The sequence below is a fragment of the Pleuronectes platessa genome, chromosome 3 (genome assembly GCF_947347685.1).
Source record: "Pleuronectes platessa chromosome 3, fPlePla1.1, whole genome shotgun sequence".
NCBI lineage: Eukaryota > Metazoa > Chordata > Actinopteri > Pleuronectiformes > Pleuronectidae > Pleuronectes > Pleuronectes platessa.
In genome coordinates, this window is record NC_070628.1 from 16,794,328 (window position 1) to 16,806,614 (window position 12,287).

The 12,287-nt window shown below is 40.0% G+C and overlaps 1 protein-coding gene across 1 annotated transcript in view; it reads right to left on the reverse strand.

Annotated features, from left to right (window-relative positions):
• Positions 1-12,287, reverse strand: part of usp43a (ubiquitin specific peptidase 43a) — a 96,394-nt gene that overhangs the window by 15,089 nt on the left and 69,018 nt on the right. Inside the window, exons 9-12 of the mRNA XM_053418837.1 lie at positions 9,799-9,902; positions 6,505-6,582; positions 6,192-6,321; positions 92-211 (exon numbers count right to left, since the gene is read on the reverse strand). Coding sequence (XP_053274812.1) covers positions 92-211; positions 6,192-6,321; positions 6,505-6,582; positions 9,799-9,902 — 432 coding nt within the window. The remainder of the gene's footprint in view (positions 1-91; positions 212-6,191; positions 6,322-6,504; positions 6,583-9,798; positions 9,903-12,287) is intronic.

The window sequence follows — 12,287 nt, forward strand, 5'->3', positions numbered from 1 at the left end:
TAGCGGCTCAGTTTGTGCGTTTGCCGTTTGGTGCAGTTTAGGTACAGCAGGTATTTGTAATTAAGAAGTTGTGGTGATTAGTGCATCCTACCTGTCGGAAACGCTTGAGGTGGAGGATCAGGATGTCAGGGAGAGTCCACAGGCTCATCTTCACCATGCCCTGCTGAAACTTTTTACAGTGGGGACACTTCCAGGCGTCGTCAGGGGCCAGCTGGAAACAATCAGTGAAATCATCAATGAAACATTTATACAAATAAAACAAAATGATGTAAACACCAAATGTTCATATCTGTGGTCACTTGGTCTGGAAATGAGACGTAATGAGACGTGTTCACTTAATATGATAAATGTCTCTATAAATAAGTTTTTCATTAAATCCACTCTGATTAAAATCCTGTGTGCTTAAAAGTCATGCGTTATTAAAACCAATCAATCCATTCATCATTCCATGGTAATTTGGGGGGAAGCAACGAATCAACCAAATCCCAGCTGACATTAGGTGAAGCATTGTCTATTGATTATTTTCTTGATTAATCGATTAGCTTTCTGGTCCATGACATGTCATTGGAAAACTATTTTGATCTGTGCCCCAAGACACCTCCTCTATCTTCAGTCTTCGACCGTCCACAAACCAGAGATATACACTTTAGTGTCATTAGAGGAGCAAAGAAACTAGAAGAAATTCACATATAAGAAGCTAAAATCACAAACCACTCAAAAGCACTCAAACCAATTCATTGATTATCAAAATAGTTAGTGTTGAATTTTTTATTACTAACTTTATTGATCGATCGCTTGCAGCAGTCCCACAATCACATTCAAATGTGGCAACAGTGCATTGCATTAAATCGTGCAGATGCAGATAAGGAGCATGATGTAATGTTGGATTATATTATAACATAAAATATAATATGCTCATATAATATTATTTTCAAAAAATCTGATCTCAGTGATTTTGACCGTACTATGGCTGCTGGAGTCAGACCGGCTGGTTTGAATGTTTCTGAAGCAGCTGATCAGAGTTTGTTTAAAATGGATCTAAAATCAAAAAGACATGCAGAAGAGTTCGGCGATAAACTAAAATCTTCCAGTCGACCACCATCTGTCCAACAACCGTTGATTGAAGATATCGATTAACAAATTGACACATCGACTCTGTGAAGCATAAAAATACATTTCAAATGTGGCGGGTCAGAGACGTCAGCTGAGTCTGTGGTGTGTGTCAGGGTGAGGGGGAGAGAGAGGAAGAGAGAGAGAGAGAGAGAGAGAGAGAGAGAGAGAGAGGAGTTGGGATGGACTGAAGTATGAATTTATATTACATATCATATAATAAGAGCCAGTTCCTGGTTTGATACTTATAGGGTTGATTGAATTCTCGAGAAGGTAGACCATTACATTTGCAAAACGTTGCCCTAAATAAACTACCAGTGATGGACTGATTGAGCCGATTGAAGAAAGACAAAAATCCATTCGCCCGACAAGAACATGCAGTGAGTGGATGCAATGCAGATGGAGATGATTGTAGAAAAGAGGAGGACGATCAGGAGCTATAGCCACTCAGATAACCACTTTCTATAACTGTGCTGAGAAGAAAAGCATCTCAGAATAAGCCAAACATGAAACCTTGAGGAGAATAGTCTCCTCTAGTGTCGGACAACAACAGAAATGCAAGGCTGCAGTGGAGACACAGTCAAGCCTCCTGAATCTGAATTCTGCTGTGGCTGCAGATGGTGCCGTCAGAGTTCTGTGTCAGTAGCATGAATCATTGGACCAAATCCGACTTGTGTCAATCATCCAGGCTGCTGGAGGATTAGTGTGTGGGGAAGATATTCTTGGCAAACTTTTGGTCCCTCAACATCAGTGAATCCTTGTTTGAAAGCCAGGGCCTCTCTAAGAAGTGCTCTTGGCCACGTTCATCCTTTTCTGGCCACAGATGAGTTGTCTTCTAATGGCTTCTTCCAGCAGGATAATGCATCATGTTACAAAAACAAACGTTTCATAAACTGTTACATTGATCCCTTTATTTTGTTGTACTACAGGGGAGATGTACGTGACATTTCATTCAAGTTTTGGTATTTTAGCTTTACTATTATTGTGGTTTTAAGTTTACTCGTTAGTTGAGTTATACCTAACCTAACTTCTGAATTTGTGTAGGGGATCCGTATATGTAAAAATTGTATGGAGGATTTGTGTTTCACTTGGTTTGTCAGGTATATTTTATATGTTTTAATATAATTCCCTTTTTATTGTTGTACTCCATGTGAGAGGAGGTCCACGTTTATACAATTTGTGGAGCTCACAGGCATCGTAAGACTCCACCAGTTATATGACTATACAGCTGATAAATCTGCAGGAGTGATGTGATGTTTTCAAGTCCACATGTTCCAAACATCTGGTAGAATACACCCCACGAAGAATAGAGGGCGTTTAGAAGACAACTAAGTGGTTTGAGTGAGCTGAGAGTTTAAACAGTCATTAGGATCATTTCCAGCAACTCTCCCCCAGTAATCACTGAAATGAATTCATGTTATGTTTCTGATGAGACACGATTGACTAAACTCCAACTCGGCTGTGTCCTAAGTGGCAGCGAGCCTCCACGTCTGTTTGTCAGAGACAGAGAGAGAGAGAGAGAGCTGGTACATGCCAAGAATAAATATCAGCCTTTGCATGTTTGCCCTAAAATAAAGCGATGACAAACATCCATGAAATTCATTCTTCACAAGGTAAATAGACAATTTTACCAGTCGCCACTGGTTTGTGGACTTTGCGGAATAATCCCATTGGCTCTTGTGGGCAGCGTGATACAAGACGAAAGAATTGCAATAACGCAACGAAAACCTAACGCTGCCATTCGGTTTGAGCCTGTTTCCATGTCATCCTCCGACACATATCTAATTCACAAAATGATTGTCCTATTTAAGGTGAGGGTACACTGTATATTTTGTATTACACAATACACCAAGTGTATTGTCCTTTCGGTATTTCAATATGTATTCAGAGAATATTCAGCTCGACAGTCACAGTGAGGTGGCACACAGAGTAAGTATTTGTCCATGAGGTTTGTATCTTTAAGATATAAAGCAGGTTTCTTTATTCTTCTGTGTTAAAAAGGAAGACTGAAGATGTGCAGAGAGCCAATGTGGGAGTAGAACATCCGTTAGTTTTTTGTCATTCCCTCCCTAGAAAACATTACAAACAGAAAGTTCAGTGTTTTGGTTTACAGAACATTGGAACCAGCGTTGGCCCTTCTTGACAAAAACCGTCAAATCTCATTGTTTTTCCAAGTTCCCATCTTTGTCAGTGTCTGGATTATGTATTTTTTTTATTTATTTAACACAGATATTTATTCTTCGTGTTCTTGCGTCTGTCACTCACGCCTACTTGCTGGCTGTGAACTATTGTATCTGGACATTTCCTGCTGTTTTCTCACATGGGCTCACACGGACATTTTATTATGTGGGCTGGCAGGAAAAGTTCTGAGAAAATCTCCAGTACAACTGACTCAGATATTTGCATCCTAACATGCTATACTGTACCCTAACAAACATGCTATACTGTACAGTGTGTTTTATATGTAGAGACCTTCACTCACACACTGCTGAATAAAGTGACGAGGAACCTGAAGTAATCGTCAGCGGGTCGTCCTGACGTCTTCCCTCAAGGCTGACATCTTTTTATTGAACACAGCAACATTCAAGGAGAGATATGCATGAAGTGATGAGCTGTTGTAGTGTGAGCTGATTCAGTCACTGGCTCCCTGCGGCGAAGCGGTTTCTTATTACAACAAACTCCCTCTCCACTGACTCACTGCACTCACCTATTGATGCTTTTATTGTCCATATATTCAGTGTGAGGTACTGAGTTGTAAACAGTCACCAAGGCTCTGAATATGAATCACATCCATCAGGAGTGAATAACCAATCCATCTGGTCTGTTGTTCCTGGCACTCACAGTTTTACAAGTCACGAGTGAAAAAGTTATTGCCTTTTCTCAAATGTTAGGTTTTTTTTCATACCTCATTCAACCCATGGACTTTGACATTTGTATGTTGAAGCAATAAAGAGAAGTGAAATTAATCAGCCAATCAGGCATTTGACAAGAAAAGCTCCAGGAAATTGAAATACAAATGAGAAAGGAAATTATCCTTTTAAAAGTCTCATCAAAACCAGTGTTATTTATTTAGTTAGTGAATTCAGTTATTTGTTTATCTTTTCAAACCCAATTTCAATTTTTTTTATTAATTAATAAATATTTATTGGTGAATTCAAGTTAGAGTTGGCAAGTTGAAACACTCTTCATCGTATTTGTTAGAATCCTCTTCATGTCCCTAAAAAGCCATAAATGAAGTCTGTAATACACACAACCAATCACTTCCTTCACACCTGCGCCCTCCCTGCAGATGACACACACCGCTGAAGCAGAGACGATGGTGAGAAGGTAGCAAACAAGTCGCAGAAAGGTCGTCTCCATGCAGTCCGGCTTTGCAGCCCCGATTTTATTGTATTAATACATGCCTCCCTTTTTAATTCAAACTATTTATTGATGCAATAACTCATTTGTAAACTCCTCTTATAATTGCTCTTTTTTATTGCAAAGCAATTTAGTTTTTTGATAATTTATTTGATTTCCATTAAGCTTTTAATTAAATTATTTGTTTAGAATGCCGCGATCACAATTGCGGACCTCAGTTTGCTCAATGCTTATATCTGTATCCAGCCCAGTTATCTTCAGTCTGCCTGTTGCTCTCAACTAACACTCATGAATCACAGACTAGTTTGGAATGAAAAGATAAAGTATGTGGTACTCTACTCATCCACCAGTGACCCTGAATATCCTCCAATCAATAGCAGCTACATTACTCAGGTTTTGTGGTACAATACTGAGAGATTCTACAGCTAAATGAAACTAGGCTTCTTGAATCGCATCACTTACGTCTTTAGAACAGAGCTGAATAAACTCGGTTTCACTTGGGAGTCGTCCAAATTCCCAGTCCCCTGAAGGACTAACCTTGCACAGCACTTCACATGTGCCTGAACATCACAGGCCGACAGAGGACTTTACTCAGCCTCTCTCATGAGGACCATTTCAACTGAGTCATTCTGCAGCTCTGCAGAGACGTCTGAGCTTCTAGTGAATGAATTCACTTATGGTGTCGTTGTGAGGGAGTAAAGTACTCAGCTTCGAAAATCTCAAACCATGTAGGAGGTTGCAAAAGTCCCTTACACTCAGAACAACGGGAGGCCGAGAGAAGTAGAACTAAAAGGTGAAACGTTTGGATGTCGGGATAAAAAGTTTTGGTCTCACCGGTGCTGCACTGTGTGAAATGGTAATGAGTGTGCATGTGAGCGGGGGTGCCGCACAGCCAGAAGGTTTGTTAGCAGGTTGGGGTCTTTCTGTGTGCAGTGTCTCGAGACATGCACATTAGGATCAGCTGTATTGAAGTCTACAATTTTATTAATACGATTTTAAATATTATTACTATAAACTGAATGTAGGTGTGAATGCTTGTCTTTAACGTCAGAACTGGGATCCAGCCCCCTCCCCCCCTCCCTCCACCTGCAACACTCTAAGGGACAAGGGGTGTAGATAATGGGTGTAAGGATGTCAGTCAGTTCCAGTACATTAATCACCTCTGCTGACTTCTACAGAAAGTTAATGCCTGTGTATACAGTATGTCATCTCAGGGCTTTGCTGTAAATGAGCTTGATGCTCAGTCAATTCACCTGAATAAATAATGGTATGATTAAAAATGAATGTAACACAAATTAACTGTGTGAAGCTTTGACATGAACTCCTTCACCTGCAACCACCTAACGGTTATACGAACAGGCACACACAGCAACACTCAAATTCTTCTCAAAATATGGTGCATTACCCATAATAAACTAAATTCAAATAAATTACACCTTTATTGTGATAAAATTACAATGTTATGATCCCTTTAAGGAGCTTAATATTCCATCCATGTGAGACTCGAGTGACATCACTTAAAATTATTTTTATCAGACTTCATGCAGCCACCTCCGGAGCCGATAAACTTAATTAAACTATTCATATATTCAAATTGTGCTTCCTTATACAAGCCACTGTGAATTAATTAACGTTTGGACAAAAATATTCTGAGATACAAAGATGTTGAGACTAGAGACTTCTGGTTGTTTACTTGGCAGTCGTGCTGCCTTCAGTCTTACCTGCTCTTCTTTGGTGTACAGCTGGATGCACTCGTCTAAGGTACAGCTGTGCTGCTGCAGGTGTTGCTGCTGCTGGTTCCTCACACTCTCTGCATCCTTCACCACCTCCTCCTGGATGGTGCCAAACAGACTGGAGCACATACACACACACACACAGGTTAACAGTGGTTCAATCAGTATGTTTCACATGTAGTCAGTTCTAGGAATTGAGTAAACAGCAATAAAAAAACAACTGATGATGACACCCACGGAGGGTGTGCATGCAGCCTACATGGAGGCTCGAGGAGTGAACACGTATGTGCCTGATTCTTACCATTCTTTAGTCTTGTGCTCCCACTCTATGACGAGCTTCACGTGAGGAGGCCCCCCGATGCCACACATCTTCAGCACTCTATAATCCAGCAGGAGGAGAGAGTGGGATTACATTTCAAATCTAGGTTCACATCTTCTGACCTTTTGTTCTTCAGTGATAATGAAAAGTATTATCTCCATAAACATGAACCCGCAAACAAGGGAGGTTGAAATCTGCGCTGCTGGTGAGCAACATATAACAAGCTTTCGATCAATATTTTTATTTCATCTTGTTTCACAGATAGTAGCAACAGCAGGATAGCGAAGGATTACCAGGCTGAGGTGAGACCTGGGTTCACATCATGAACTAACAAATGACTGATGTTGGGTGTTTATATTGCAAAGCTTCACCCACTGGAGTCTGAATCAACACCAACATGAAAGGATCAAATCATGTGATATGTCAAATATGTTTATTCTATGGAAGATGGCTGTGATGCACCTTGACGTTGGTTGCCACCCGCCAATAGACCGAGCAAAACAAAAAGAAGAAGAAAAATATAATACATCATTTAAAATAAATGGCAAAGGAGAAAGTTTAAACAAATATAATAATAGAAAGTTATTTTTGAGAGATGACAGTGAAGGTGTCATTCTGAGTTACTCAGGTTAAAGTTCAATAGTGTTGGGCCCTGACAGAAGAGTAGTTTTATCATGATGATGAAGAGTACGACCATCTTGCTTCAGAAGCAGACCTCATATCGTCTGTGTTCTCTGTGCACTCTACTGTTTGATGCAGGGATATGTATGTGCAGCAGAAACAAACATCGTAAACCACACCCAGACAAGGAGCAATTATGTTGGAACAAATTTAATGTACAGTTAAGCAGAGTAGTAAAGTACAAAATCATTATTCTCTCCCAATAAAACTGTGCATGCTTTTCTAAACGATATTCGAAAGGAAAGAGGATAGATCTAAAGATATGTGAGTATAGGGTGGTTCATGGTGGAGGAGAAGTCAGAACTTCAGTGGACTAAACAATCCAGTTTCTAGATCTTTAGTCACAGATCTTCAGCCTTGTGTCAGAGATGGGTGGGTTTCCTTTATTTATTCCTTCTTGTGATAATCGTTCTTAATGAAAGAACGTTTTGGGGACCCCTCCTTATAAGGGTGCCTTCTCCCACCTCACCGCTCCCCTTCATATCGGTGTACTCCTCTGGAGACGTCCGTGACATTTGGCTCATTCAAGTCTTTTTCTATTGTAGCTTCTGTTATTGTGTGTCTCCTCATTAGTAGAAAGTCATAATATATGATAATCTCCTTCTGAAGTTAATTGTGTGTAGAGGCTTCACACATCGACCAGAAGATTTGTTTAATAAATGAACAAAATGTACTGAAATCATTGACATGCACTGGTATATTCTTATTTGTCTAATACATATTAATGCTGATCTCCCTGTGGGTATTGTGTGTTAGCAAAATCAAATTTATATTTAGTTTTCTATATCTCGCTCTTTCTCTCTCTCACTTACACGGAAACACACACAAACACACACACACACGACGTTCGATCTCATTTCCTTGCTCCTGCGTGGAGTCTGACCTTTGCTGCAGCTCAGCAGAACAGCAGCAGAGATTTATACTAAGATCCTTAGCTGTACATAGAGACACCTTGATGTTCTCTATCACACAGCAAACAAAGGCCTTATCTCCACGCTGTCAAACTGCCGTCATTATACTCTGTTGCCTGTAATCCTCTTAGTGTCCAGCGGCTAAAGGGAATTGTAGCTCTTTTTCTGATGCAATAGAACACCTGTTGTCTACAGTTATGGATATGAAAATGTAATCTTTTCAGTTTTGGCTTTGAGTTGCTGTATTTTGGTGTGTACTGCAACAGATGTCCATGCTCCATCAATGTGCCATGGCTGATAAATGTAATTATTGTAAGGCTATGAGTAAGTTATTTAGAATTAAAGCTTTAGCGAACCCTGCTGGATCTATACTATTATTAAAACGCTCAAACTCCCTTATTAACATCTGGCAGCTGCTTGTGTCGCCTCCACACATGAACAGAGAAACTACAGTTACAGATGGATAACAACACAATTTAACACACAGGTGCAAGGCCGAAATGAAAACCTGCTTACAAGCACTGATAAAATAAATGGATTCCGTTTAAAGGTGAAGCTCTGGCAACAACATGTGCAGCGTGGCAACCTTGAGATGTTCCCACTCACTGAGAAACGGCATGATGTCAACACTGCTGCAATGTGCAAGGTGATGGGCACACTTTTTGAAAACTCTTGAGGAGAAGTTGTCATTTTATTTCTCTTCAGCCTTCACAGAATGCCTTGACTGGGTTGGGGACCCATACAGCTCAGCATCAGTTGCTGGAAAGGACTTTACAGGAGCAAGAAGAACTCATTGAACTGAAACAAGATCGTGGTTCAAAGCTAAACTTTGCAGTTTTTGGTTATCTGCTGCCAAGGAGTTCCCCAATCTAGCCAACAAAGCTATTTGGACATTGCTCCCGTTTTCCACAACATATGTGTGAGCTGAGCATTTCAAGCTTGACTGCGATAAAAACTAAAAACAGAGAGACACTGAGAGCTGTTGAGGAGGAGCTTTGTGTGTGTCTTTCTTCCATTCCTGCCAGGATATCAGTTTTGTGTTCATCTAAACAGGCCCAGGTTTCACACTGAGTGAGTGTAAATACATTTAGAAACTATATTACTAACTATATGTATTATATGTTCTGTGTTAGGCCATAGACGGTCATTTTGTGTCATTTTGGTTGGTGGTGTGCCCCAGGATTTTGTAAATGTAAAAAATGTGCAGCGGCTCAAAAAAGGTTGAAAATCACTGAGGTAACGGAGTAGAACACATTTGCCTTCAAACTGCAAAAAGAGTGGGACCAAAGGGGACCAACTCCAAACGTGGTCGAAGTGATGGAATCGAGGACCGATGGTAACACCAGGTCTGAACAGCGTCTAATGCATGTACAGCTCCCTTCACATATAAAGTCCAGATAATAACCAGAAAATCCTGTGCAGACATTGTTTTAAGTTGGAATCACAACATGAGATTGTCTATACCTTGACACATACTGGATATATTCTCTGTGGTTTAGGTAGGACCGGCGTGGTGCCTGGATAGAGCCAGCAGGAGGCAGTATAGGACCTACACCGTCTCTTTTCACACAAGGTTACAGTACATGTGTGATACATGAGGGGCACTGGATTAGTATCTTGGTAGTTGTGTAGTGCAGCATAGTGTACTGTAGATCCTCTTTGTGTGATTGAGTGTGTGTCCTACCTGTCAACAGCATGGTTGTAGAGTGGCCGGCTGTCCTGCGGCGACAGGTAGCTGCAGGATGTCAATCCTCCCACCACTCGGATCTTGAACAGCACCCCAACCTTCTGCAGAGAGACACATGCACAGTGTTACAGCTGGGTCTTTAAAGAGCTGCTATATTCCGTATTAAACAACAGCATCAGTTTAACTCGGATGATCTGACAGGAGTTGAAGAATTTTAAGCACATCCTTGAAGTTTGGACCATAGATTTTTTCAAAGCAGCATATTTTAGCTGGAAGTCGCTGAGCAGTCGGGACCAAAGCACCCTGACACCTTTATATACATAGTTTATGTCGCTGACTTTGCAGGAACAATCATCAGTTTCTCTGAGGACACAATAAAGAGAAAAGTATAAATAACACCTATTTTGGCCCTGGTGTTAACAACTTTTCAAGTTTTTCAGTTCACACCGGGTGTTTCCACACATCTCCAGTGACAACTAGAGGACGTTTCTGTTATCCAAATTCTGCTATTATAATTACTATTATTGTTTTTACTTTTAGATTTTTCAAACGAACTTTACATCCAAAAATTAGAAAAATATTACAACCAGATCATGTACAAGGAAACACAAGACAAGCAGAAACAAACGTGGTGTTTTCATATTACAATGTGCTTCAGTGAGTAAACAAAAGTCTGGTACTGGTAAGATGCTAGAAGTAGAAAGAACTATCTCAAATTTCATAGGGTATTTAAAAAATACTAGATTTTAAAATAACGCAACACAATACCAATGGCATAACTTACTTACTTGGGGAAAAGCTTTTTCCTTAATAACATAAAATATTCAAGTAAATGTAAAAAAAAAAAAAAATGTACGTAAATAAAGAAATTAACCCAAATGATTCAAACATGGTTAGAAAACTGTGTGTGAGCCAACAGTGATGAAAAATGACGTTGGTAATGTCACTAATCAAATCCATAGATTTCTACACTGGTAAATATCAGAGTGATTCAGAATGAAACTTTTACCTACTGCACGATCTCCTCTACACATCACATCATCATAACACACACACACCTTATTTACATCTGGCAACTGCTTCTGCAGAGCAGGAAGCAGAATCAAGTTGCTAATGTGTTCATTCTGAGCAGGCTGCCGCTAAGAGAATAGAAACCGTAGCCAGGCATAAAGAGAAATAAATGAGTTGCTTAATAGGAGCCTAAAGCAGCAAATTAAAAAGGCACAATCCCTCTTTTTGGTTTTAAGGGCCTGAGCAAGCGTCTTATCTCTCCATAGGACTTAATGGAAGAGGGGCTGACAAGACGCATTGGGCTAATGAGTAATCACACAAGAGTTTGCTACAATTTATGAATTAACTTTGGGAGATACGCATCCAAAGCCTCCTTCAGGATGATCGGCCTGAAAGAAAAGACGTAGACACTGTGGTCGACGCTGGGTATTGACAAACTGCCCTAAGTGCAGAGTAGATGTTAATAGATCATTGTAGATTATTTGTATACCACATTTCTTAAGTAAGTTATAAAGTGATTCACAAGAGGCAAAACTACAATAAAACAAAAATGTAATTAAATTTAATTAAATATATTTTTTTTATAAATCCGGTGTACTAACTAACATGTTAAATTTGGTTGTTTTTTATTTGAAAGGACATCATCAGTTACTATTGATGATTAGGTTCTGTTCATACCTATGGTTCATAGCCAAATGTGTATTTTGCCAAACAAACCTCTGGGTGTCAGCAAAACATTTTATATTTAAGCCAAGGTGAAGCGAAGACAAAAAGAATAGATCTCACACAGATCAATACAGATTATAAACAGCACTGAAATATGTATAATGTGAACTCACAAATATCATCTGATTTCAAAAGAAAACTAAAGCTCTTATTTCATTAATATTCAGAGTGACAGTATTGTTTGGCATCAGTGGGATATGGGTGAACTTTTAAGCTTAAAATATCTGTACAATCTATGACCTGGAGAACCTGATGATTGTTTACCTTAAGACAAAGAGAGAGAGGAGGGCGGGCGAAGGCTCAGTGACTTTGTCTTTGTCCAGACAGGCTTTGAGGCCGTAACTAAGGAACTGAGATAGTGATCAGTAAATAAATGAGATATTTCTCCTTCTCCTCTTTAGTTCTTCTGTTATAAAGAGAAGCGATGCTGTCTCTGGATCAGGACACCTCAAATATTGTCGGCCACCATGGAGTTGCCCATGGCAACTCGTAGACTGGCAGGGGGGGAGAGTGTGTGTGTGTGTGTGTGTGTGTGTGTGTGTGTGTGTGTGTGTGTGTGTGTGTGTGTGTGTGTGTGTGTGTGTGTGAGAGGCTTTGTATACGTTTGTGTACAGATCACTTGAACTAGGATCTAAGGCAGAGATGTTCCGATACCATATTTCCCTTCTCAGTGCCGACACCTGGGCTTTGCAGATTGGCTGATACCGATTTCTGATCCGAAACCAGTGCATTAAAAAAAAAAATATATA